The sequence below is a fragment of the Sminthopsis crassicaudata genome, chromosome 1 (genome assembly GCF_048593235.1).
Source record: "Sminthopsis crassicaudata isolate SCR6 chromosome 1, ASM4859323v1, whole genome shotgun sequence".
Classification (NCBI taxonomy): domain Eukaryota; kingdom Metazoa; phylum Chordata; class Mammalia; order Dasyuromorphia; family Dasyuridae; genus Sminthopsis; species Sminthopsis crassicaudata.
In genome coordinates, this window is record NC_133617.1 from 418,151,122 (window position 1) to 418,177,666 (window position 26,545).

Genomic DNA, 26,545 nt, shown 5'->3' on the forward strand with positions numbered 1-26,545 from the left:
AGTGGCCTAGTTATGAGACTGCTCTTTTAGTGGGACCACCTTCTACTGAGATCTCTGGGAGTCTGTCAATGTCTCAGCTCCTTTGGATGGAAGTTCAGGATGCTTCTTTGTGGCTGAAAGTGTCCTATGATTGGGGATGCTGTGCTTCACACCTAGAGAGCTCTGAAGTCTTCCCAAGTGCCATCCACTGTCAACATTTTTAGTGGTCAGAAGACCTGGACTATTACTGATGTGTGAATTTGGACAAATTACTTCCCCTCTCTGAACATGTTTATTTGTAAAATTAGAATAACCATCCCTGCCATGACCACTTTCCAGGTTTATGGTGAGAATTCAATGCGAGAATACGAATGGAAGTGCTTTGTAAATTATAAAGTAAAAAATAGATGTAATGAATGATGACCCTCATTATTTCTTCCCCACACTTCTCTCTAGAGGCTGGAAGAATTGTGGCTATCCTTTCCATTTCAGAGATCTTTATATAGGAGCATAGGATTTAGATTGGAAGGAAGCTAAGAGGAGGGAATTGGGTAAGACCCAGGGAAATTAGAAGACTTTCCCAATATCACTCAGATAAGGAGAAAAGCTGGGACTGATCATCCCATGCTCTTTCCAATACACCATGATTCCAGCAGTCACAAGTCAGTGCTAGAAGTGGGGCTAGATCTCAGGTCCAGGGTCTCTCTGGAGTCCTCCAGTTCCCCAGGATCTCACCCCAGGAGGGGGCTTTCATTAAGGGCTAAGGATATGCTTTATTTCAAACCCTCTACAGGCCCAGGAGTGTCAATTTGTTAAAAGTTAGAGAAAGATTGCTAGGGAGAGAGGAAGGTAGCCAGGCTGGAAGCTCTTTATGGCTGTACCCTCTCCTTCTTCCAGACTTTTGGGGGGGAACTAAGATGTCCTGGGGCTGGTTTGAAAAGGCAAAGCTGGGCCTCCCAGAGCAAATAGGATTGGTTTGAGCTAAGCATGAGCAAGAGATGGACAGATGGCTGAGGGTGTTGGAAGGCCCCCAATGCCATCTCCTCTGCTCTTCTGCCTCCATGCAAGCCCATCTTATCCCCCCACCTCTTAGTTCTAAGGCAATGCTAAATTTGCTCGCCACCCTCCAAATTTTCCTCCATATGAGGACACTGAATTTCCTCCACAGTGATCATCACTGCAGGATATTTCCAGAGGATCTCTTTGAACCTTACAGTCAGTTGGGTCAGATGGCACTCCTTGATGGGCGCCTCTGTGACATAGAGCTCCATGCCTCGAAGGCAGTAATGGCGGCCTGTGCAGGGGCTGTCATATCCCTGGAATGGCAAACGGCCAGGTACGGTGTACCTTGGCTGGATGGACGGCAGCTGCTTCCTGGTCAGCGAGTTCAGCATGTTGACCATCACCTCTCGCTCTGCCGGGACACAGAAAGCCACATGCAAGAGAGAAATAGGAGAGAGAACAGACCCACAGAGAATGCAAGGGGAGAATACAGACACAGAAAGAGGTGGGCAGAAACATAGGAGATGTGGAGGGAGATTGATGTAGTGCAAGACAGAGACAGTGGGGGCCCAGAAATAGGGGCAGGGCCAGAAAGGAGAAAGGAGACAAGAGATAGAGAGACAGCATTAAGAGATATAAAATACAGGTCACAAAAAGGAGAGTTACAGCAACAGTCAGGGAGACAAACAGGGAAGGAGAAAGGAGGAAGGAGTTATATAATCTCTTTATACCTCCAGAACCTCCCCAGCCCATCCATGCCTTCACACCCATATACACGGACAAGTACCATAATTGTTGAAGCGCTCAGGTTTAGGGGGACCATCCACAGGGGTTCCATGAGTCACTGGTTCCATCCCATTTTCCTAAAGGGAAGAAAAGCTGTCAGACTCCCACAGGAAAAAATATTGAAAGGCCAGGACGCAGATGTGATTCCTATTTCCTATAGTCCAGGCGGCCCCCCTCTGACCATTCTGCCCTCCATCCCTCACCCTGCCCCAACTCCCAGTCCTTTCTAGGGCCCCTGACTTTACTCTCTGTATTCACTTAGTTCCTTAGAAACATCTCCCATCCTCTCTCTCCTCATGTCTCTTTCCTTCCTCACCTTTCTCCCTTCATTCCTTTGTTGTTTTCTTCCTATGTAACTATATCCTGGCCCATTTCCTGCCCTAATTCCACTGGGCTGAGATAGAAATGGGTCCTTCATAAGAACAAGCCTAACGGTGGGACAGACTTCCTTCTCCCTGACCTTTCCTTTAGAATTTCCCGAAGAACAAGTGTTCTCTGTCCTGTTTCATCTCCTTCAACATTCTCAATGAGGGATTTTGGAATATCGATCCATTTTTCATTTGTGTCCCTAGTTAGTCTTGGCAGGCTTCCTTCTCTCTCTCTTTTTGATAATAATCCCACTTGGCTTGTCGATGGTCCCAAATCTCCTCACTGCCAGAGATATCATGGCAGGACATTGCCTATTCTACTAGCATCATAGAGAGCACAGGGAAGAGGCCTCTGGGTTTCAGGGCAGTGAGAGGGGCTAGGGTTCTCAGGAAGTAGGAAGGAACTGAATGGACCAACTGAATGGTCTAGGGTCACTCTCTGCCTCCAGGTACCATACTCCTTCCCTATCCAAATAATTCTCAAAATTCCCATCCCCAAATTAGGTCATTTAGGAAAAGATTACTAAAGATGTAAAGATGCTTTTCAGAACTGGGTAGACTACTTAAAGGTAAACTCTCTGCACAATTCCTCTTCTTGAATATCTATGCCATCTTTGTTCCCCCCACATAGTCTGACACTAGAACCCACATAAAACATTAGTTGTCTTCTACATGACAGGAGTTATGGTATGGATTCAACAAAATGAAACCATTTCTGTCCTCAGAGCACTATCCATCTATTTAAACAACATGTACACATCCTTGATCTCAGCAACTACTAATTTTAACCCAACTACTTAGCAACAAACCACAGTGGACATTCATTTCTTCTCTCTTTTCTCTACTTTGTTCCTACCATCTGAACTTCACTGAAGAGGAAACTCAAGTGTCAATGCTTGGTTGACCAGTCTACTTCTCAGCCTTGCCCACTAACTTCCCATGCCATTCAAGTGCCAGGTTAAATACCAACTCTTCCTATAGCCTACATGCTCTTGGTAATCTCTTTCCTCCTCTGAAATTCAAATGCCCTTGATATTTGTATCTCCTTATTTAGCACTAAAAACATTCCTAGTATTTAATTAGTTAACTTTGATTTTTTTTTAATCTTTTCCAACTAGACTCTGAATTCCTTGAGGGCAGCAACTGTGTCCTATCCAACTTTTCCATATTTTCCATAGTACTTAGAACATTGACTTGGATAGCATCCCTAGATGCATTGACAAAAGATGGCAATGGTATGAGTATTAGGATTTTATGATTTCTACTTCTCAAAGGGGGAACCTGGAGAGGAGGCAACATGCAACCCAAAGAAAGAAAAAGCTGTAATGGGGGTGCTTTATGCATGATGCTAGGCAGAGACCACCCAAGTGAGAGAGGGAAGGGAAATATTACCTGCACAAACCCTCCAACCCACCTTCTTCCCACCCCCATATTTGCCCATGCTGTGCCAACTGAAGAAGTACCTTTGGAAGTCTTGGAAGGCAGGTAGGATATTTGTTCCAACCCGCGTTGTTTTGCGGTCCTGTCTTCCCTGTTGCATACTTGTCTCCACTAATATAGGTTGGTTTGTATTTCTCTGCTAGGTCATGGCGAATAGGGATGAGGAGAGATAAAAAGCATGTCATTCCCACTGGCCCACCACTAATCAGGGCTCCAAACTCAAGAATAGGACTCCCTTCTTTGTTCTTTCCTGGTTGGGAGTCAACGATAAATAACTACACCCTCTCAGGCCAGGTGTTTAGTAGTTCTTTCCAGGTGTGAGGAGGGATCGGGATAAGATTTTATTTTGGGGTTTCACAAACACCCCAAACAAGAGAACACACAGAATTTAGATATCTTTGGCTCAGAGATCTTTTTGGATCTAGAACACTGTCCAGTCCCAAAGCCAAACCTTATCCAATTCCTCCTCTCCCCAGCTCCCACAAGTGGCTAGGTTCTCTGTCTAGATTCTAATCATTTTACTCCCTCCCCTGACAACACTATTTTTCAAATTCCCCAAACTCAAAAAAATCTCATAATCATTTTTGGTTCTTTTTTGTGCTATGATCCCTTTAATCCCATCCCATCCTCTATCCCACATCCACCATATCTCCCATTATTCCACTTGCCACAATCCATATTCCATTATCTCATCCAACCATTAGTCACTGAATCTTGTGAATTCTTCTTTTAAAAAGTCTCTGGATTCCTTCTTTCCTTCCTTTTCTTTTCCATTCTTCCTGAGACTATTGCAAGAGCCTCCTAATGGATATCCCTGTAACATATCTCCCCTCCTTTCTCCCTTTCCTGGCCATCTTACATAAAGCTCCCAAAGTAATCTTCCAAAAGCATTTCACTCTGATTACTGCCTGCCTAAAATGATTTCCTATTGTCCCTAGGATAGATTAAAACTCTTCATTCTGAAATTGAGGGGCCCCTATATATATGATACTTTCTTTAAATAAGAAAAGTTAGCGGAACTTGGAAACTGTTGGATATGGGAGAGGGAAGCTGGTAGTGAGGGATAGGGAAAATTGTAGACTTAAATGAACAAATGTTGGTGTTTTTAAAAAAAATCAAAGAAGAAAAAAAAAACTAAAGATGTTTTAGCTATATTGAGCTAGGAGACCAGTGAGACATCCAGCTGATAATCATGTAGTAGGATGTCCACGTAGTCATTAGAAATGTTTAGGAGAAGTCAGGATGAAAAAATAAATTCAGGAGTCATCTATATAGATTCTGATAACCAAAGCTAAGACATTGTATGTGTTGACCAAGGTTGAGAACTATAGGAAAAAAAAACAGGAGATAAATGAAGACAAAGTCTTGGGGCATGACTATATTAACAAAGTAAATAGTGAATTATAAATTATTATTAATGTATTAGTAGAAGCCAGAAAAGAACACAAGAGAAGCAGTGATTATGATCAGGACAAGAACTAGAAGGATTCGGTGTCACAGAACTCAAGGGAAGAATGTTTCAGGGATGAAGCATTAATAGCATTAGCTGTCACAGAGAAGTCAAGGATAAAGGCCTCTGAATTTGATGATTAGACCATTGTTAATATGACCAAAGACCCCCCCAGTGGCCAAACTCTATTGGACAGTCCAGGTTCTTGCTCAAATTTTCTTTCACCAAGTCTTTCCTGTGGTTCTCACTGATCTCCCTCTACTCTGAAACCAGGTAGGTTACAAGGGCAAGGGCTATAGGTACCTTCAGCTTCAGGAATCCAATACTTTTGTGGCAAGTAGGGCTTTCCAGTCACAGGAGCCTTGTTGGTATAATCTTCCACAGCATTCTTCACCATTTTTTCCAAAGATTGCTGATCGACATGGCTCTCCACCATTGGTTTTCTGAGGCCCTGGACATTGTTAATGGAAGAGAGGGGAAGAAATAAGGGGTCTTGCACCCAAAAGCAGAGACTGTTTCTGGTCCACATGAGGGAGCAGGAAAATCAATTCCCCGGTCACAAGATAAAGACAAAGTCCACATCTTGAGCTCAACTCTCTCCCCTTAATGTTTCTTCCTGTCCTGGTTGTCGTCCCCTCTCTTATCACTCCCTTCCTCATTTTGCACAGTCTTCCATTCAATTCTCTGAAGTATCCTTTTTCCCAATATCCTCCTCACACACTGCTCCTTCCAGTACCCCAACTTCTTCCTTCTGCCAATGGCTCATTATAGGAACCTCAAACTTCTCCCCTCCTCAATGTTCTCTCCCCCAACCTACCCTCCTGTAGCATTAGAGATAGTCAACATATTGGACATTAAAATTAGGAGCTCTAAACATCCTAACAAAATGGAATGATTAATTGGAACTAAGAAAGTAGAATTTATTAGAGATATACACCAAGCCCTACATTTGGGTTCAATATAGGATGAGAGGCCTAATTTAAGATAAAGAATTCATGTGGAAAAACCCCAAACACCTGAGGGTTTTAATGAATTGTTGCATCTGAATCAGCAGTGTGACATAACAGAAATAGAAACCTAGTGCCAGAAATGAGAGCTAATAGTCCTACGCTGCCCTCCTCTGCCCTCCTCTGCCCCAGTTCAGACTACATCTGGAGTACTGTATTTTGGGGCAGCTATAGTTGGTATAGTGGATAGATCAATGGGCTTGGAGTCAAATCCTGAGTTCAAATCCAACCTCAGACATTTCCTAGCTGTGTGACCTCAGGCAAGTCACTTTTCTCTGTTTGCTTCAGTTTCCTCATCTGTCAAATGATCTGGAGAAGGAATTGGTAAACCATTCTAGTATCTTTGCCAAGTAAAGCCCCAAAGGAGTCACAACTGAACAAAACAACAACAGAGAATTAAGGATCAAATGAAATAATGTAGGTCCTGTGACTGGGGGACCTGCTTGCTTTTTCCAGCTGAGAAATTCCAATTCCCACAAGGTTTTGTGGGCAGTCTTTGAGTTTCTCAAAAAGAACACTAAGCTTTAAGTGAACAAGGAAGAAGCAGCTGGGACAGAATCAGAGTGATACCAAGCACAGTATAATTCCCTTTGGTACCCAGCCCTCTGAACTCTAGTGACTGATGTCTCCCCTATCCCTGAATCTGAGAGTTGGGAGCTTTGAAAGGAGAACCTAAACTGGGCTTTTTCCTTTTTAAAAATTGTTTTTAAAAATACAAACACTGATTTTTTTAAACAAAAAATTCAAGCAGGTGACATCCTTTGGGAAGGATAACAGCTGGGAGCTGCCAGGTTGGGGAGGAGCACAGAGTTCTATCTTCTACCTAGCCCCCACATGTCCCCAAACACACGACACCTGTTTCTTTTGTAAGTTATTTTTTGATCTAAGGTGAATGAATTTTCTGAGACTGAAGTAACCAGGTAGGTGACCAGTGACATGAGGCTGTCCATGAAAATCACACAAGCTGAATTCCAGAGCTGTTGATTGTAGCCACTGTAGCCTATGAGCAATGTAGCTATGAGAGCAGTCACTAGAGTAGAGTGAGAACTTTTTTCCTTGAACATTTTGTTCTTGAAAATGGCTGGATCAGTTCACAACTCCACCAATATATTAGTTTCCCAGTTTCTCCAACATTTTTTGTTTTATTTTCCTGTCATCTTAGCCAATCTGAAAGGTATGAGGTGGTATCTCAGTTATTCTTATATGCATTTCTCTAATCAATAGTGATTTAGAGCATTTTAGAAAGTAGCTTCTTAAAGTTCTTGTGTTCAACCGAAACCAGGCAGAGGATATTGTATATTTCTCTATCACTGATTAGGAAGAATATATCTACTCTAAGGACTAGATCTTTATCCCATCTCCCCCCCCCCTTTTTTTTTTAAACCAATCCAATCCAATAGTATATTGATGAAATGGCATTATATACAAAAATCTTTGGTTGATAGCACACAATGGAAGGATCATAGAACTTGAGCTGAAAGGGACCTTCAAGGGCACTCAATCAATTCCCATTATTTGATTAAGGAGAAAGACTTAAGCATGGAGAGGTTATGATTCACCCAAGTTTCAGAGCTAGGATTGAAATTCAGGTACGGAGCTTCCAAATTCGGCATTCTTTCCATTGCACATTGGAGGGCAGAGCCAGGGATGACTTGATTATATAATCCATATATCAAAACTTTAGACAAAGGAGAAAGAATATGGAATACTAACAATGAAAGGTTAAACCAAAAATTCATAGAAGCTGTCATATAGCCTGAAAGAAATCTTGCTAATCAAACTAATATCCACAAAGAAAGAAAGAATGATCTATAGAAGATATGAGGAGACACCCAAGAGTTAGTCTTCAAGCAAGCCATTCAATACCAACAGAAGAGATCCTAACCATGGTAAAGGTTGTCAGTAAAGCAATATAATAAAAAAAATTTAGATATTTCTGGTTAATTCTAGCTATTTGGGAGGACAAGTAGAATATCCACTTAGCTAGAGAAGAAAGCCCTGAAGTTTGCACAGATCAGGATGCAGGAATAGCTAAATTCTAATTCAGAAAAATGTATGTAGTGGTTAGGAAGTTTCAAGTAGCCTACCTTTGACATTTTTTGCATAGCACTACCTATAAGTCTAACTCACTGATTCCAAAGATTGGGACTTCAAAAGGACGACTACTGCATTGGGTTCTAAAGGATAACCCTGTGAGTCAGCATTCCTAACACTCTATAGTTCATGAGCCATTTGTGTGCTTTCATTGACATAAGATACAATTAGCTTTTTTTTTTTTTTTTTTTTTTTTTTTGTAATTTTATACATATATTTTCCTTTTTCTTTAAATTTTTTATAATTATAACTTTTTTTTTGACAGTACATATGCATGAGTAATTTTTTACAACATTATCCTTTGCACTTAATTCTGTCCTGATTTTTCCTTTCCTTCCCTCCACCCCTTCCCCTAGATGGCAGGCAGTCTTACACATGTTAAATATGTTATAGTATATCCTAGATACAATATATGTGCAGAACTGAATTTCTTGTTGCACAGGAAGAATTGGATTCAGAAGGTAAAAATAACCTGGGAAGAAAAACAAAAATGCTAACAGTTTATACTCATTTCCCAGTGTTCCTTTTCTGGGTGTAGCTGATTCTGTCCATCATTGATCAATTGGAGCTGAATTAGATCTTCTCTTTGTGGAAGATATCCACTTCCATCAGAATACATCCTCATACAGTATGACACAATTAGCTCTTATAAAGCAAAGGTATTTATGAAGATCATACTATTAAAACAATAGCTACAAAACATTCTTTCCACCCGACTAGCAACTGAAACTTGCCAGCCTTCTGAGTCCAGACACACAGGAAGCCAGGAACCAGGAGAGTTAGAGCAGAACCAACAAATCCTCACCATCTTGTCAAGAATGTGGGAGGGGTGCAACCTGGCCCTGGCCCCAAATGGAAAGTCAAAAATTGAGGTTAAAGGTCGGAGTGAACAAAATAAGTTACCAAACACTGTGAAAAATGTAATGGGTCTGGGAAAACCCCAAAGAGGAGAGCAATATACAACAAATATGAGCAAAGCCCAAAAGAAGAAAATAGATTGCCACAAGGACAATAAGAGTAACTGAAAAAAATGAAATTAGTTATAATAAATGAAAGAAAAGCTGTAAAGGAGTTTTTAAAACTTTTTTGTGTCATGGAGCCCCCCCTCTGACAATCTGATGAAACTTATGAATCCCTTTCTCAGAAAAATGTTTTTAAATGCACAAAAAGATGATATAGAATTAAAAAAAAAAACAATTACATTGTCAAAATAGCTACCAAAGAGAGAACTCTGAAAACTGAATGCAAATCAACACATGCTATATTCACTTTTTTTTCATTTTCTTTTGTTTCTTTTTTTTCCTCTCTTATGGTTTTTCTACTTTTGTTCTGATTTTTTTCTCTCCCAATATGATTCATAGGGAAATATGTTAAAAATGAATGTACATATATAACCAAAAAATGTTTTTACATGTAACTGGGGAAAATAAAAAAGAAATAAAAATATATACATGTCCTTAGGGGGGTAATGTTTATCACTAAACAATTTAATCAACAAAAGTTTAAAAAAGTAGAATGTTAATTGAGCATTGCCACTTAAAAAAATACAAGGACACTAACAAATTCTTCAAAAGATAGACAGATGATCAGTCAAAAAAGAAAGAGTAAAATTCACAAGTGAAAAGAAAATTAATATCTGAAAATATTTTTCCCAAAAAGTCTGGAAGGAAAATTATTAGCTTAGATGTGATTAAGGGAGTCCTTTGAAGAGAAATGTATATCAATAAATAATTTCATGAACAAAAAATTGAAAAAGTAGAATGTCATTTGAGCATTGCCACTAAAAAAATACAAAGACACTAACAAATCAAAAAACCCCTAAAAGTAAATGACAAAAGAGAAATTCTGAAAATCAAAGAAAAGATTAACAAAACTGAAAGAAAACTGGATTGAACAGAACTAGGATGCTTTAAAAAATCTTATTTAGTAGATAAATAGATACTCTGATTCTTCAAAAAATAGAGGAAAAACATGATCAGTATAAAAAAACAAAAAGGAAAATTCATAAATGAAAAGAATATTAAGAAAACAATCTGTAATTATTTTGCTCAAATATATGCCAACAAAACTGATTACTTAGATGAAGAAATAAATGAATATTTATAAAAATATAAAATATTCAGATTAGGAAAATAAAATAGAGAATTTAATACAATTTTAGAAAACCAATTAAATAAATTACAAATAAGCTCTCACAGGGTAGAAAATCCGGAGCTAGGGGAATTTACAAAAACATTGTATCAAATATTCAAAGAACAATTGATTCTAATATTACATAAACTGTTTGCAAAAATAAGAAAAGAATGTATTCTTCTTCAAACTCCTTCTATGTCACAAATATGGTCTTGATTCTTAAATCAAAGAGAGATGGCACAGAAAAAGAAATCTATAGACTAATATAGAAATCTATATTTAATAAGTATCAATGTAAAAAAGATATTACCAAGGAATCTTCAACAATATAAACGAAGTCATCCTATAACTAACTTGTATTTATGCCAGAAATGTTGGTTCAATATAAGAAAAAGTATAGACTCATTAATTACAGAAATAATAGCCATATAATTATATTAATAGATGCTGAAAAAGCTTTTGAAAAATTAAATAATCATTTTTGTTTTTAAAAACATGAAAATTGTAGAAATAAATGGACATGTTCTTAATATATGATCACTATTCACCACTTGAGTCCCCATTGGAAAATTCCCATTTGTACAAAATCAGACAACATGACACCATTCACTCAAACATAAAATTTTTTTTAAAAATTTAATTATAAGGCAAAAGCAGAAGCAATCATAATACTCAATGGAAAACAAAAACAAACAATAATGGATTTTACTCAAAGGAAGACAAAAACAGGAATAATGAAAACATTATCATCCATTCATAAAACTGTGTCACATTTCCCCACAAATGTACACTGTGTTTGGGGGAGAGAATGTACCCAGAGCAACACAAAATTCTGGACTACAAGCCTTGAAGTCCTTGGTCCCTTCAGGAACAATCTTTTAGACACAAAGCTGCTTCTCTGCTAGTTGCTTCCCTTCAAGTCCTTGACACATCTCTGCTGGGCAAAGGCAATCCTCTTCTATGTATGAAGCAGTAACAAGCTTTTTTAATTCACAGCCACTCTTATCAGGGTGCTGAGAAAGTATTACACCATTATAGTGTCAAGCAACTGCCATAAGCCAGAGAATTGCCAAACTCCTTAGATCTGTAAATGTCAAAGAATTCTGCTTTATCCTATTAGCTCCAATCCTCCTCTCAAAACAAAAATATAGCATATAAGTCGACACATAGAAAGACTGCCTTTTCCCCCTTTTCCCCCTGTCTCGAGTCAGAGAGGTATCCCTCTAAAAGATTGCCTTTTAGCCTGTAGATAACATGAGATAGCAATAAACCTCACTAGTTCTTCACACAGTACCATAATTTTGTTCTCTTCTAACAAGCATCCAGTAGCTGTTTCAACCTTTCTCCAAACAGCAAAAATGTTTCTCTTCTAATCAGCAAGTTCCTAGCAAAGAAGCTAGAGTCAACTGTCTCTGCTCAAAGCCTTTTGTCTTTTGCTTCCACCTGCTAAGCTACTTTCCTGCAACTTCTGTCCATCTCTTCCTATAGCTGCTTCTTCTATATGCTTCTTAATAAACTACTAATGTCTCACAACAGAGCCTCCTGGTCTTTTGTGGTTTTTCTTTACCTTAATGAAGTAAAATTCAAGGAGTGTCTCTTTCTACAAGATATGAACTCAACAATCCTTATGTCATTTCTCCATAGTCCCAAAATAGTTAGTTGATTAATAATTTTGTCAAATTTCCTGACCTCAAGCCTAAATTTACCTATTTTACAACTTCTTATTACTCTGAGTTCTACCTTTTGGGGTAACTGGAACAATTCTAGTCCTCCCTCTTCCATAAGTTAGCCTTTCAAACACTTGAAGTATTTCCTCAGTGGTTTCTGATGCAGACTAAACACCTACAATTCTTTTAACTCTTACAAGGTGTCAACTTGAATTGCTTCAGCATTCCAATTGTTCTCCACTGACACTTCACTTTATTCATGCTCTTTCTAAGATGAGGTGCCAGTAATTGAATGCAATGTTCCAGATGTGGTCTGACCTGGTTAGGGTGCAGAGGTGCTATCATCTCTCTGTCTTCTCAGAATCTGTAGCTCCCTTAATGTAGACTGAGATATCACATTAGTTTTTGGACTGCCATATAATACACTTGATTTTACTTAGCATGTAGTCCATTAAAACTGAAAAGCTGTTTCTATAGAAAACTATAGTGTGCTATAGTAGATTATGAAATAGATGATTTCAGAGAAACCTGGAAAGACTCATATAAACTGATAAAGACTGAAGTGAGTAGAACTAAGAGAAAAATTCATACAATAATATTGTGAACAAGCAAATGATGATAGGTTCAAGATGAAGAGACAGACATGCATTTTCAGACATTGTTAACATAGGAAATTGTTTTTACTTGGCTATGTATATTTATTATGAGCTTTCTTTTTCTTTGTTTTTTCCCAGTTACGAATAACAGGGGGAGATGGGAATAGGGATAAGGGAAATAACAAAAAAGAAAACAGGATTATAAAGCGCTCTCTCTCTCTCTCTCTCTCTCTCTCTCTCTCTCTCTCTCTCTCTCTCTCTCTCTCTCTTTCTCTCCCTCTCTTTCTCTCTGTTTCACTCAATGCATAAAGAGGAGAATAGAAGGCCAGAAAGAATCACTGTAAAAGAGCACAGGCTTCAAAGTTACATGTTGAATTTATTAAATTTTCTAAAATTGCAAGCTGTACATAACAGATACTTGCATTTTCTTATATTCTATTATCTATATCGAAATATCTATTTTATTTGATGTTTGTCAAATTTAGAATTAAAAAAGCAATTTTATTCTGACCATCTTTTACTTGTGAAGATGATTTCTTGAATCCAATTATAAGCTCTTACATATCCCTATTAAATTTCATTTTGTTCATCTCTTAAGTTCTTGACTGTTAAGAATTTTGTATCTTATATTTGGTATTTTGACTCTGACAGTTAGTGTATTGGTTATCCCTCCCCATTTTATATCATCTGCAAATCTGATCAGCATGCTAAGTTTGTTGTTTAGTTTTTTTATTTTTCTTTGAGGCTGGGCTTAAGTGACTTGCCCAGGGTCACACAGTTGTTTAGTTTTAATAAAGTGTTTCACCTTTCTTCTTTATTTTTATTTTTTGCTTTTTTGTTAGAAAGGAATACTTGCTAGAAGGGATATATATATATTTGGAAGAGAATTATATAACAAAATATATAATGAAAATTAAATAGTAGAAGGTCAAACAGATACATGGAGCACTCTCCTGAGAACTTCCTTCTAGCTTGACATGGAAGTATTAAGGACCAGTCTTTAACCAAACTTTTGTTCCAAAATTAATCTAAGTGTACCTATTGTTTACACCAAGGCTTCTTAAACTTTTCCTGCTTGCAACCCCTTTTCACCTGTCAAATTTTTATGCAATCCTGTCTCAAATGTAAGCTGAAGTGTTTCTGGCAATGTTCATACATGTACATTATAAAGTGTGCATGTTGTGTGTTCAGAACCGAGGTTACAGTGAAGTGGCAGAATACAAAATGGTCAAGAGCTGCCAGAAACACCTCGGAAATTTGCTTTTGAATTAATTTTTGGTCGTTGTGTTCAGATATCTTTTACTGTTGCCAATTTTTTCATGATCCCCACACATGAACCTCAGATAGGGTTGTGACTCATAGTTTAAGAGGTTTTGGTCTACACTACCCTTCCCATACATCTCTGCATCTTTTCCACAAAAGAAATTAAGATTATTAAATATCTTGCTCCAATCTAAGAATACTGTATCCACAGTTCCCCTTTTATAAGGCTTTGTGCTTTATGAGCAAAGCAGAATTACAGTAGCTCAAAAGAAATGTGACATCCAAATTTAGAGATACCTCCACTGCAAATGTTCATATGGGCAATTTTTGCCTGACCTCTGGTAGAGCCTTCTGAGCTTTTTTGGTCACCTTTGAGTATGAAGGGCATAATCAACCTATCAATATACAATTAAGTAACATGATCAAAAAAAAAAAAAGGAAAATAAAAATCTAACGACCTATTTTTCTTCCTTTTAATATTAATAGCTTTTGGGTTTTATATCATCTTTCATTTGCAAATATAGAATTTTTCCTTTCTCCAGCATTAACTTTTGTACTAAAGAAAAAGAGAAAAAAAAGCAATTCAACAAAATTCAGCACATCAACTGAGTCTGACAGTATATGTAATTTTTCCTGCCCATCTTTCTCCACTTTTGAAAAAAGAAGAAGGTGGTATATATTTTAATCTTTTCCTCAGGCACCAGCTTAGTCATTACACTTATATGGCATTCAGTTTCCAGGCTATTATTTTCTCCTATTTCATTTAGATGGTTGTAGACAAGGCAAGGTGACATGGAGGATAGACACCAGACTTGGAGTCAGGATACTAGAGTTCAAATTTAGCCTCAGATACTTGTTAGCTGTGTGACACTGGGCAAGTCACTTACTCCTATTTGCCTGAGTTTCTCCATTTGTAAAATGAGCTGGAAAAGGAAATAACAAATGAGTCTAGAATTTTTGCCAAGAAAACTCCAAATGGGGTCACAAAGAATCAGACATGACTGAAATGACTGAACAACACTAATGACAAAAGTCATTGTGCATTTTGTTTGGTTCTGCTGATTTCACTATCAGTTTATATAAATCATAACATGCTCTTCCAAATTCTTCATAGTCATCATTTCTGCAGTTAATGCACTATAATATATTTAACCATTTTATAACCAGTGGGCATTTACTAAGCATTTTACTACTACATCCTTATGTATTGACCTCTTTTCAAGTATAAGCCTAAAAGTAGGATCTCTAGGTCAAAGAATGTATGGATATGTTAGCCACTTTTTAAAGGCATACATAGTCCAAAATTTCTTTCTGGATGGTTAAATCAAATTTATAGCTCTCTGCTAGACTTTTAGTGCTCCTGTCTTTCCATTGATCTTCCAACATTAAGTATTGCTATTTTGATCTTCTTTGCTAATTTGTTGAATATAAGATAAAAACCATGAGATTTTTTTGATTTATATTTCTCTTATTATTATTGTCTTTCTTATTATTAGTGATTTAGAGTACACTTTTACATGGTAGTAAATGTGTAAAGATGATTTTTAACATTCATTTAAAAATTTTTTTTTGAGTTCCAAATTTTTTTCTTTCCTTTCTCATCTTCATCTCCACTTAAGGTAGTAAGCAATTTGATATAGTTGACATTTTTTTGTTGAAGCCACTGGATTTTGTGACCATTGCCTTCCTTTTCTAGATATTCACTCAACATGTCTTCCTGCCATTGAATGTAGGTAAGCTCAAGGAATGGAACTATTCTATTTTTATCTTTGCATATAACCCAGGAACTAAGATAATACTTTGTTCAGAGGAATGCTTAATAAATTGTTGAGTATCTACTGGTTGAATACATACTAGATTTCCCTCAGGAATTGGAGTCAAGCACACTGTCCCAGAGATTCCATTTTTAAAAAAAAATGGTTACATTCCCACTTTTTCAGACCTGCAATACCTCTACTAATTTTTCATTAGAGTTATACTTTCTCCATTGTGACTTCTTCCATCACAGTTTTGATATATCACAGGTTGTCCTAAGAAATAAAATGGGAATTTTGTGGAAGTTTTGAGGAAGTTGCAGATGACATGCAAAGGCCAGTAGATGACAGAGAGGCTGAGTAAATATGTAACCAAATTTTATAATAAGGTACTATTAAGCAACCTATAAAAGAAAAAGAAGAAAAAGTTAGATTTCTTTACTATGAAGGGAGGATCAAAAATTTTATATGGATTTTTTTGGATCAAAGAGATGCCTACACCACTAATCCCTAAAGATGTAGAAAGATTAACTTTATTTTTTAACTCACTTAATTACTGTTCAGTAATCACACTCATCAGTTCTTTCAGTTCTTGAGAATGTTGTTCATTTGAGCAGATAGATATTTCCTTTTTTTCTCTTTTTTTAATTAATTTTATAATTATACATTTTTTGACAGTATATATGTATGAATAATTTTTTATAACATTATTCCTTGTATTAATTTTTCCAGATTTTCCCCTCCCTCCCTCTACTTCCTCCCCTAGATCACAGGCAATCCCTTACATTTTACATGTGTTACAGTATAACCTAGATACAATATATGTGTGTAAATCCCATTTTCTTGTTGCATGTTAAGTATTGGATTCTGAAGGTATAAGTAACCTGGGTAGATAGACAGTAGTGCTAACAATTTACATTCAATTCCCAGTGTTCCTTCTCTGGATGTAGTTATTTCTGTCCATCATTGATCAACTGGAAGTGAGTTGGATCTTCTTTATGTTGAAGATATCCACTTCCAAGATAGATATTTCCTTAATTATCTTGGATATTAATTCCTTACTACTCCCCATTTTGCTTATTCATCCCTTTCCAGTCTGTCATTCTCCTTCACAGAGAAAACAGAGAAACAATCATAATTTAACAGTTCTGCTTTCTTTCTGTTGTTAATTAATATTGTTCTGATCACCCTAAACAATGGTGCTTTTCCTCTCATTTTCCCCAAGTGGCTTAAAACTCCCCCCTTTTTTGTTTTCTCTAGTTAATTCTGAATGTTAGCACTTATGTTATTATTTTTTTTAACCACTTTTTTTTTTCTCTGAGACAGTTGGGGTTAAGTGACTTGCCCAGGGTCACCTAGCTATGAAGTGTCTGAGATCAGATTTGAACTCATGTACTCCTGACTTTAAGGCTGGTGCTTTATCTACTACACCACCTAGATGCCTGTTATTCATTCTTAAAGGCCAGGACATACTTTTGTACTCATTCTTTGGTACCTCATCCTGTTTTCCATTTTTTGGTAAAATTTCTTTTAAAATCTAAATTAAGGACCCAAGATAGCGGAGTGAAGCAAAGAAGCTGCTCAAGCTTTTCCAGTTTTCCTCAAAAACCACATGAAACTAAGCCTCTGAACAGAGTCTGATGGAATGAAACTACTCTTCAATTCAAGATAGATTAGAAGGACTTCAAGAAAGATCAGTCTTACTGAGGTGAAAAGGGTGTTCAGCCCAGCTCAGATGGTGCCCAGGAAAGCCAGTGAGTCTTAATTACAGCAGATCAGCAATTGAGACCCTCAGTCCTGGCTCAGTGAGAGGGCAGACTAGCAGGACAGTCTCCAGTCCCTTTGCAGAAGGCAATTTGTTAGCCCTGGAAACCAGGATGTTGCCTGGAGAGAATAGGAAGGATTACCCTTTGTGGTGAGCAAAACACCAAACATAAGGGCCCCCTTATTCAAAGCCAAGACCCAGAGCTTCACAAGAAGCTTGGGACAGCACTCCCTGTATCACAGGAGCAGAGTTCAACCATAAAAGACACAAAAGAGGAAATAAAAGAGAAGAAAAGAAAATAATGAAGAAACAGAAAAGAACATTAACCATAGAGAGCTACTATGATGCCAGGGAAGACCAAACACCACTCAGAAAAGGACAAAATACCCACACGGGCAGGTCCAAATTGTTGATATGAATTGGTATTGAGGCCAAAGAGGCTTCTTGGAAGTGCTCATAAAGGAATTTAAAAGGCAAGTAAAAGAGATAGAAGAAAAATTGGGAAAATAAATTGAATGTATGAAAGAGAATCAGCAGCTTGGAAAAGAAAGAACAAAATTTGACTGAAGAAAACAATTCCTTAAAAAAAAAATCAATTTGTCAAATGCAAAAAAAAGTACACTGAAGAAAACACCAACTTGAAAAGTAGAATTAATCAAATGGAAAAAGAGATACAAAAGTTAACTGAAGAAAATCATACATTAAAAGTTAAACCTGGGCCAATGGAAGCTAATAACTATGAATCAAACAAACTAAAAAGAATTTAAAAACTGGAATGAAATGTAAAATACCTTATTGGAAAAACAGCCAACCTAGAAAATAGATCCAGGGAGACCAATTTAAAAATCATTGGCCTACCTGAAAGCCATGATCAAAAAAAGCCTGGATAGCATTCTTCAAAAGATCATTAAGGAAAACTGCCCTGATATAGTAGAACCAGAGGACAAAATAGTCATTGAAAGAATACCTTGATCACCTCTGGAAAGAGATCCCACAAAGAAAATCCCAAGAAACATTGTTCCAAAACTCTGAATTATAATTTAAGAAAAGCATACTGCAAGGTGCCAGAAAAAATTCAAGTATCAAGAGGAAAACCCAGGATCTGCAGCTTCTACAATAAGGGATCAGAAGGCCTGGAATACCATGTTCCAGAAGGCAGACTTCGGATTACAACCAAGAATCAACTATCCAGCAAGACTGAGCATCATCTTTCAGGGGAGGAGATAGATCTTCAATGAATAAGGTACTTTCAATCATTTCTACTGAAAAGACCAAAACTAAAAAGAAAATTTGATCTTCAAACACAAGACTTAACAGAAGCATAGAAAGGCAAACAGGAAAGAAAAACAACTATTATTTAAAGGTAAAACTGTTTAGCTCCCTAGATGGGAAAATGATATTTCTAATCTTGAGAATTGTATCTTTTATTAGGGCAATTAGAGGGGTCATGTGAGGATGTGAGTATAAATTGATGTTTAAAAAAATTGCACATTTAATCTATGTTGTATTGCTTGCTGTCTAGAGAAGGGGAGGAGGAAAGAAGGAGAAAATTTTGGAATATAAGGTTTTACAAGGGTGAATGTTGAATGAAAGGTTATTATAAAAAAAGAGAAAGAAAGGGTTGGAAACAAAAATAAAATGTTTGCATCAATATTCATTAGGGAGATTGGTCTATAATTTTCTTTGTTTGGCTGTTCCTAGTTTATGTATCAGCACTATGGTTGTGTCATAGAAGTAATTTGGTAAGACTCCTTTGCTTAAGTTTATATAATATTGGAATTAATTGTTCTTTAAATGTTTGGTATAATTCACTTATAAATCCATCTGGCTCTGGAAATGATTTTTAGAGTGTTCATTAATGGCTTGTTCAATTTCTTTTTCTAAAATGGGGTTATTTAAATAACTTATTTCCTCCATTAATCTGGACAATCTATATTTTTGTAAATATTCATCCATTTCCATTAGATTGTCAGATTTGTTAGCACACAGTTGGGCAAAAAAGCTCCTAATTATTGCTTTATTTTTTCTTCATTGATGCTAAGTGCACTCTTTTCATTTTTGATATTGGTAATTTGGTTTTCTTTTTTCCTTTTTATAATCAAATTAATCAAAAGTTTTGCTATTTTGTTGGTTTTTTCATAAAACCAACTCTTAATTTTATGAATTAATTCAATAGTTCTCTTACTTTCAATTTTATTAATTTATCCTTTGATTTTATGAAAATTTTTTGCATCATTAGGGAAATTGCTCTATAATTTTCTTTCTCTGTTTTGGTCCTTCCTGGTTTAGGTATCAGCACAATATCTGTGTCATAAAAACGTTTGGTAGCATTCCTTCTTCTCCTATTTTTTCCAAATAGTTTTTGTTTTCATACAATCAACTCTTAGTTTTGTTTATTAGTTCAATAGTTTTCTTACTTTCAATTTTATTAATCCCTTCTTTGATTTTCAAAATTTCTAACTTGATATTTAATTGGGGGAGTTTAATTTGCTTTTTTTTTGTTATTATTGTTGCATGCTCAATTCATTGATCCTCTCTTTTCTCTATTTTATTCATGTACATATTTAGAGAGATAAATTTTCCTTTAAGAACTGATTTGATTTCATGGTATGTTGTCTTATTATTGTCATTCTCTTGAATGAAATTGTTTCTATGATTTATTTTTTCACCCACTCATTCTTTAGAATTAGATTATTTAATTTTCAGTTGGTTTTTAGTTTACCTTTTCCTGGCCCTTTATTGAATGTAATTTTATTGCATCATGATCTAAAAATGATGCCTTTACTATTTATGCTTTTCTGCATTTGATTGTGAGGTTTTTATGCCCTAATACATGAGTAATTTTTGTGTGGGTACCATATATGAGAAAAAGGTATATTCCTTTCTATCCCTATTCAATTTCTTCCAAAGGTCTATCATACATAATTTTTAAAAAATTCTGTAATTTTCTAAAACCACCCCTTTAACTTCTTTCTTTATTTTGTGGTTAGACTTCTCTAGTTATTATAGGGATAGGGTGAGATCATTTCTAGTATAGTTTTGCTTTCTATTTCTTCTTGCAAGTCACCTAACTTCTCTAAGAATTTGACTTATCACTTGATGCATATATGTTAAGTATTGATATTACTTCATAATCTTATACTCCCTTTAGCAAGATGTAGTTTCTTTTTACATCTCTTTTAATGAGCTCTATTTTTGCTTTTGCTTTACCTAAGATCAGAATTGCTACCTTTTTTTTTTTTAAAGATTCATTGTTATTTTATTTATTTATTTACAAAGCATATGCATGGATAATTTTTCCAACATTAACTCTTGCAAAATCTTTTGTTCCAAGTTTTCCCCTCCTTCCCTCCCCTCATCCCCTCCCCAGCTGGCAGGTAGTCTAATACATTTTAAATACATTGAAATACATGTTAAAACCAACTTTTATACAGTTATCTTACTGCACAAAAAAAATCAGATCAAGAAGGAAGGAAAATAAAACCTGAGAAAGAATACAATATGCAAGCAAATAACAGAGAGAGTGAGAATGCTATATTGTATTTCACACTTTGTTACCATAGTTGTCTCTCTGGGTGTAGATGACTCTCTTCATCACTGAACAAGTAGAACTGGTTTGAATCATCTCATTGTTGAGGAGAGCCATAATCTGGTTGTTACTGTTTATCTCCTAGTTCTACTCATTTCACTTAGCATCAGTCCATGCAAGTCTCTCCAAGCTTCTTTGAAATCATCTTGCTGGTCGTTTCTTACAGAACAATAATATTCCATAACATTCATATACCATAATTTATTCAGCCATTCTCCAGTTGATGGGCACCCACTCAGTTTCCAGTTTCTTGCCACCACAAAGAGGGCTGCCACAAACATTTTTGCACATACAGGTCCCTTTCCCTCCTTTAAGATCTCTTTGGTATATAAGTCCAGTAGTAATACTGCTGGGTCAAAAGGTATGCATAGTTTGATAACTTTTTGAGCATAATTCCAAACTGTTCTCCAGAATAGTTGGATCTATTCACAGTTCCACTAACAATGTATCAGTGTCCCAGTTTTCCCATATCCCCTCCAACATTCCTCATTATCTTTTCCTGTCATCTTAGCTAATCTGACAGGTGTGTAGTGGTATCTCAGAGCTGTCTTAATTTGCATTTCTCTGATCAATAGTGATTTGGAGCATCTTTTCATATGACTATATATAGTTTCAATTTCTTCATCTGGAAATTGTCTGTTCATATCTTTTGACCATTTATCAATTGGAGAATCACTTGAACTATTATAGATTTGAGTCAATTCTCTATATTTTAGAAATGAGGCCTTTAAAAAAAAAGAAAAAAAAAAGAAATGAGACCTTTATCAGATATTTTGGATGTAAAAGTGTTTTCCCAGTTTATTGCTTCCCTTCTAATTTTGTCTGCATTAGTTTTGTTTGTACAAAAACTTTTTAATTTAATATAATCAAAATGATCTATTTTGTGATCAGTAATTGTCTTTAGTTCTTCAGTCACAAATTCCTTCCTTTTCCACAGATCTGAGAGGTAAACTATATCCTATGTTCTTCTAATTTTTTTTATAATAACATTCTTTATGTCTAGATCATGAACCTATTTTAACCCTCTCTTGGTATATGGTGTTAGGTGTTTGTCTGTGCCTAGTTTCTGCCATACTAGTTTCCAATTTTCCCAGCAGTTTTTGTCAAATAGTGAATTCTTATCCAGAAAGCTGGGGCCTTTAGGTTTGTCAAATACTAGATAGCTGTGGTCATTGACTATTTTGAACCTAACCTATTCCACTGATCAACTTCTCCATTTCTTAGCCAGTACCAAATGGTTTTGATGACTGCTGTTTTATAATACAGTTTTAGATCAGGTACAGCTAGACCACCTTCATTTGCTTTTCTCTTCAGTGATTCCTTTTAAATTCTTGACCTTTTGTTCTTCCGGATGAACTTTGCTGTTATTTTTTCTAGGTCAGTAAAAATAGTTCCTGTGAGTTTGATTGGTATAGCACTAAATAAACAGATTAGTTTAGGTAGTATTGGCATCTTTATTATATTTGCTCAACCTGTCCAAGAGCACTTGATAATTTTGTAGTTGCTTAGATCTTACTTTATTTGTGTGGAAAGTGTTTTGTAATTTTGCTCATATAGTTCCTGAATTACCCTTGCTTTTTTTTTTTTTTTAACTTCAGCTGAAGCATAATAGATTATGCTCCAGCCTTTTACCTTTACTCTTACTCTGTATATATCTCTCTGCTTCAGATGTTTCTTGTAAACAACATTTTTGCAAGATTCTGGTTTTTGATTTGTTCTGATGTTCACTTACGTTCTATGGGAGAATTCATCACATTCACAAACCATTAAAATGACTCTTTCCCACCATCCTATTTTCTCCCAAGTTATATTTTTCTCTCTCTTTCACCCTTTCCCTTATCCCTAGGATTTTGCTTTTGATCACCTCCTCTCAATCTGCCTTCCTCTTTTTTCAGCCCCTTTCACTTTTCTTATCCCTTTCTCCTTCTAACTTCTGTCCTCCTATCTATTAGTCTTCCCCTTTCCTCTTCTACTTCCCTATGTATGTTATTCCTTCTTTGAGCCAAATCTGATGAGACTAAAGTTAAAACAATGCTGATCCTGCTCCTTTCTTTCCCACAACTTATTATTGTAGAAGATAAAATAGACCATTTTGATTACATAAACTCACAAAGATTTTGTACAAATTCAAAAGTAATATTTGAAAACAATTTTTGAGTAATTTTCTCTGATAAAGCCTTCATTTTCAAGATGTATAGGAATTACTTTAAATTTATATGAATAGAGCTTGATAAGTGATCTAAGGATACAAACAGGCAGTTCTTAAGGGAAGACATCTAAATTATCTATGGTCATATGAAAAAATACTGTAAATCAGTCATAATTAGAGAAATGAAAATTAAAAGCATTTCTGAGATTCTATTTCACACTTATCAGATTGTCAGAGCTGATGGAAAAAAGAAAATGACAAACATTACAAAAGCTGTGAGAAAATAGACACACTGATACACTTGGTAGAACTGTGAATTATTCCAGCCATTATGAAAAGCAATTTGAAATTATGTCCCCAAAGTTACTAAACTGAACTTTGATCCAACAATACAATCACTAGGCCTATAGTCCCAAAGAAATCTCACGAGAAGGCAAAGTTCCTGCATATATAAAATATTAATATCAATTCTTTTTTTTTGTAGTGGCAAAGAACTGGAAACTAAAGGAATACCCCATCAAGGGAAAGGCCAAAAAATTGATTCTATACAAATGGAATAGAATACTATTATATTATATATATGACATGCTATAACATACTATGATAGCTTTTTCCCATCCAAACCCGGGAAGATTTATATGAATTGATGCAGAATGAAGTGAGCAGAATCAGAAAAGCAATTTATCTTATAATACCTATAGTGTAAAAACGAACAATTCTAAAATACTTAAGAATTCAGATACAAACGAAAAGATTTCTTTAAAGAGAGAAAGAAAAGAGAGTAGCTAGGAATATGGGGTGATTGACAGTGTCAAATACTGGAGAGAGATTAAAAAGCATGAGTAAGGAGAAAAATCCATTGGATTATGAAAATGATGGAATGCTGTTTCATATCACATAGTTGAAACTTTGAGCAATTCACTAATCTACAAAAGGGCACTAGAGAATGGTTGGAGACCTGCTTAACAATATATCACAACTACCTATTGCTTGTAGGGAATTTTATCTGAGTCCGTGTAAAAGTACAAGGAGTTAGTTAATCAGACTCCAAGAAAAAGGGTCTGTCACTGAGTTGCAGGATAGACTGCTAGAACTAGACATGATTCAAATGAAGAAAATATGAAGAGTGATTTGGATGCAAAATAAATTGTCTTCTGGTATCTTCTGGAGGATTAAGAAATTCAAATAAAACTGTCCTGCACCAAAAGATATTTCTGCCTAGATGGTGTGGAGAGCTGAATCTAGACACTGTACTTTTTTCTTACCTAATCTGTCAGTTGTGGAGACCCTAAGCAGCCTATCATCGTGGTTGACTCATTGAGAGCTGAAAGCTGTGATACATGATTGGTTGATTTATAATGGGGATCATTAATGTACCTACCTGGTACAACATCAGAAAACTTTTTACTCAGTGCAGAGTGTAGGGAGGGCATAGTTTGGGTTGATGGTGGACATAGGATAAAGGTCATCATCTCCACCAGCTTTACCTGGACTTTATTTTTATTTGAATTTTCACTGATTTCATCAGTGTAGGAAGTTCTTGGTAAAATAAATTTCCTTTCTGAATTTAGCAAGTATTTTGTAACTTGTAGTCTTAGATACTGAGAGATAAAATCCTTGCCAAGTTTCATAGTCAGGCAATTTGCCTTGGTTCTAAATCCATACCACTCTTACCATGTTTCTTTCCCACCTGATTCTATTCAGTCTTACTTTAGGATTGACTTATATGACATCCAGGGAAATGGTAGGAGTTGAAAGGAATCTTTTTATCACAAGTCTACCCAATATCTTTGTGGTTTTGTTAAGTAAAAGTCCCTGGATAATTTGAAGGAGACCCAAGCTATATTATCATATTACCCAGGTAATATGATAGCCATAATTCAGATGAGAGTTTAAATTGTAGAAACCAGAGAAACAAACAAACAAACAAAAAACCCCAAGGAAACACAATCAAAATCACCCAAGACCTCACAGCTTCTACTCTAAATGAGAAGAATCTTGGAATACAATATACCAAAAGGCAATAAATTCAGGCTTACAATACAAAATAATTTAACTCTGCATAGCTGAATATAATTGAATCTTTAATGGAACAGAAGACTTTCAAACTTTCCTGATAAAAAGACCAGAGCTTCTTTTAAACACAGAATCAAAGGTAGCCTAGAAAGGTAAATTAAAGTTGAACAAAACTTGAAGGAGAAATATGATAGTGCTAATGTTCTACCAGGAAAAGAAGAAACAAGTGTCCCTTCAATACCTTCATATCTTCAAAATGTATTAAGGTGGTAAAAAAAAAAAAAAGACAAGAGAGGATGGGTGGGAGGAGTGTTAAATTGGCTTACTTTGGAGAGTTTTATGGGGGAAGGAACAGAAGGGTAAAAATAATGCACCATTTGTAAAAAAGGAAAAAGATGGAATTTGTTGTTTCTCATAGTTGTTATGGGTAAAGACAGTATAAACATGAAGGAAAAGGTGGAGGAGTGGGCATTAAATGGAACTTACTCTTACCTAAAATGAACAGGAAAGATTGAGCACACAATAAATAGTTTTATACTGATGTATAATGAGTAAAGACTGGGGAAATGATTAAAAGCAAGAATAAGCCAGGATGGTAGAGCACAATATTTGAAAGCAATAATAACTTCTTGATCATAAAGGGAGGGATTTAAAAGAAAAGAAGCTAATTAGAAACTAAGGAGGTGGCCCATCAAATGGAGAATGATTGAACAAATTGTGAATGCATGTGAATGCAATGCAATATGGTTGCACTGTGAGAAATGGTGAAAGATTATTTCAGAGAATATTGAATAAAAGAACAAGATCAGGAGAAAATTTACACGAGAACAATAACATTGTAAAGAAATTAATTTTGGAAGACTTAAGAACTTAATAAATACAGTGATGAACCATGTCTCCAAAGGACTAACAATAAAGTATTATACATCTTGTGACAGACAGAGAAGTGATGGATTCTAGGTTAAGAGAGAAACATACATTTTTTAAAAATGGACACTGGATTTTCTTACTTGACCATATTTATTAACTTTGTCTGCCTTTATTTTACTTATCTTTTGTTGTGGATTTTTAGTTGTCTCAATCACATTAGACTCTATGATCCCACTTGGGGTTTTCTTGGAAAAGTTACTTAAATGATTTGCCATTTCCTTCTCATTTTACAAATGAGGAAATTGATGCAAACATTGTATTAAGTGATTTGCTCTGAATTTGAATTCAGGTCTTCCTAACTCCAGGCTTTATAGAAAGTTAAGTAACTTGCCCTGGATTTATCTACTGAACCACCTACTTGCCCTATTTAATTTATCTACCAGAGTGGAAATAAAAATCTGTACAGAACCAAATGTTCACTACTATAATTTCTTCAGACAAGTAAAATTCAAACATATTTTTAAAAAGTCAGTGCAATCAAAACTATCAGAAATTAATAGCTTCTGTGAAGCCACAGTAACACTAAAATATAGTTAAAGATTATTTAAATGCAAAAA

General features: G+C 35.8%; 1 protein-coding gene across 4 annotated transcripts in view; it reads right to left on the reverse strand.

Annotated features, from left to right (window-relative positions):
- The window catches only part of SPMIP6 (sperm microtubule inner protein 6), a 48,914-nt gene that overhangs the window by 1,581 nt on the left and 20,788 nt on the right, over positions 1-26,545 (reverse strand). The window contains exons 2-5 of one of the 4 annotated variants that reach the window (XM_074280235.1): positions 5,329-5,476; positions 3,599-3,711; positions 1,769-1,844; positions 1,194-1,393 (exon numbers count right to left, since the gene is read on the reverse strand). In XM_074280235.1, the coding sequence (XP_074136336.1) occupies positions 1,194-1,393; positions 1,769-1,844; positions 3,599-3,711; positions 5,329-5,476 (537 nt within the window). Of the gene's footprint in view, positions 1-1,193; positions 1,394-1,768; positions 1,845-3,598; positions 3,715-5,328; positions 5,477-26,545 lie in introns of all 4 variants that reach the window. The other 3 variants (XM_074280232.1, XM_074280234.1, XM_074280233.1) reach the window with 3 other exon arrangements.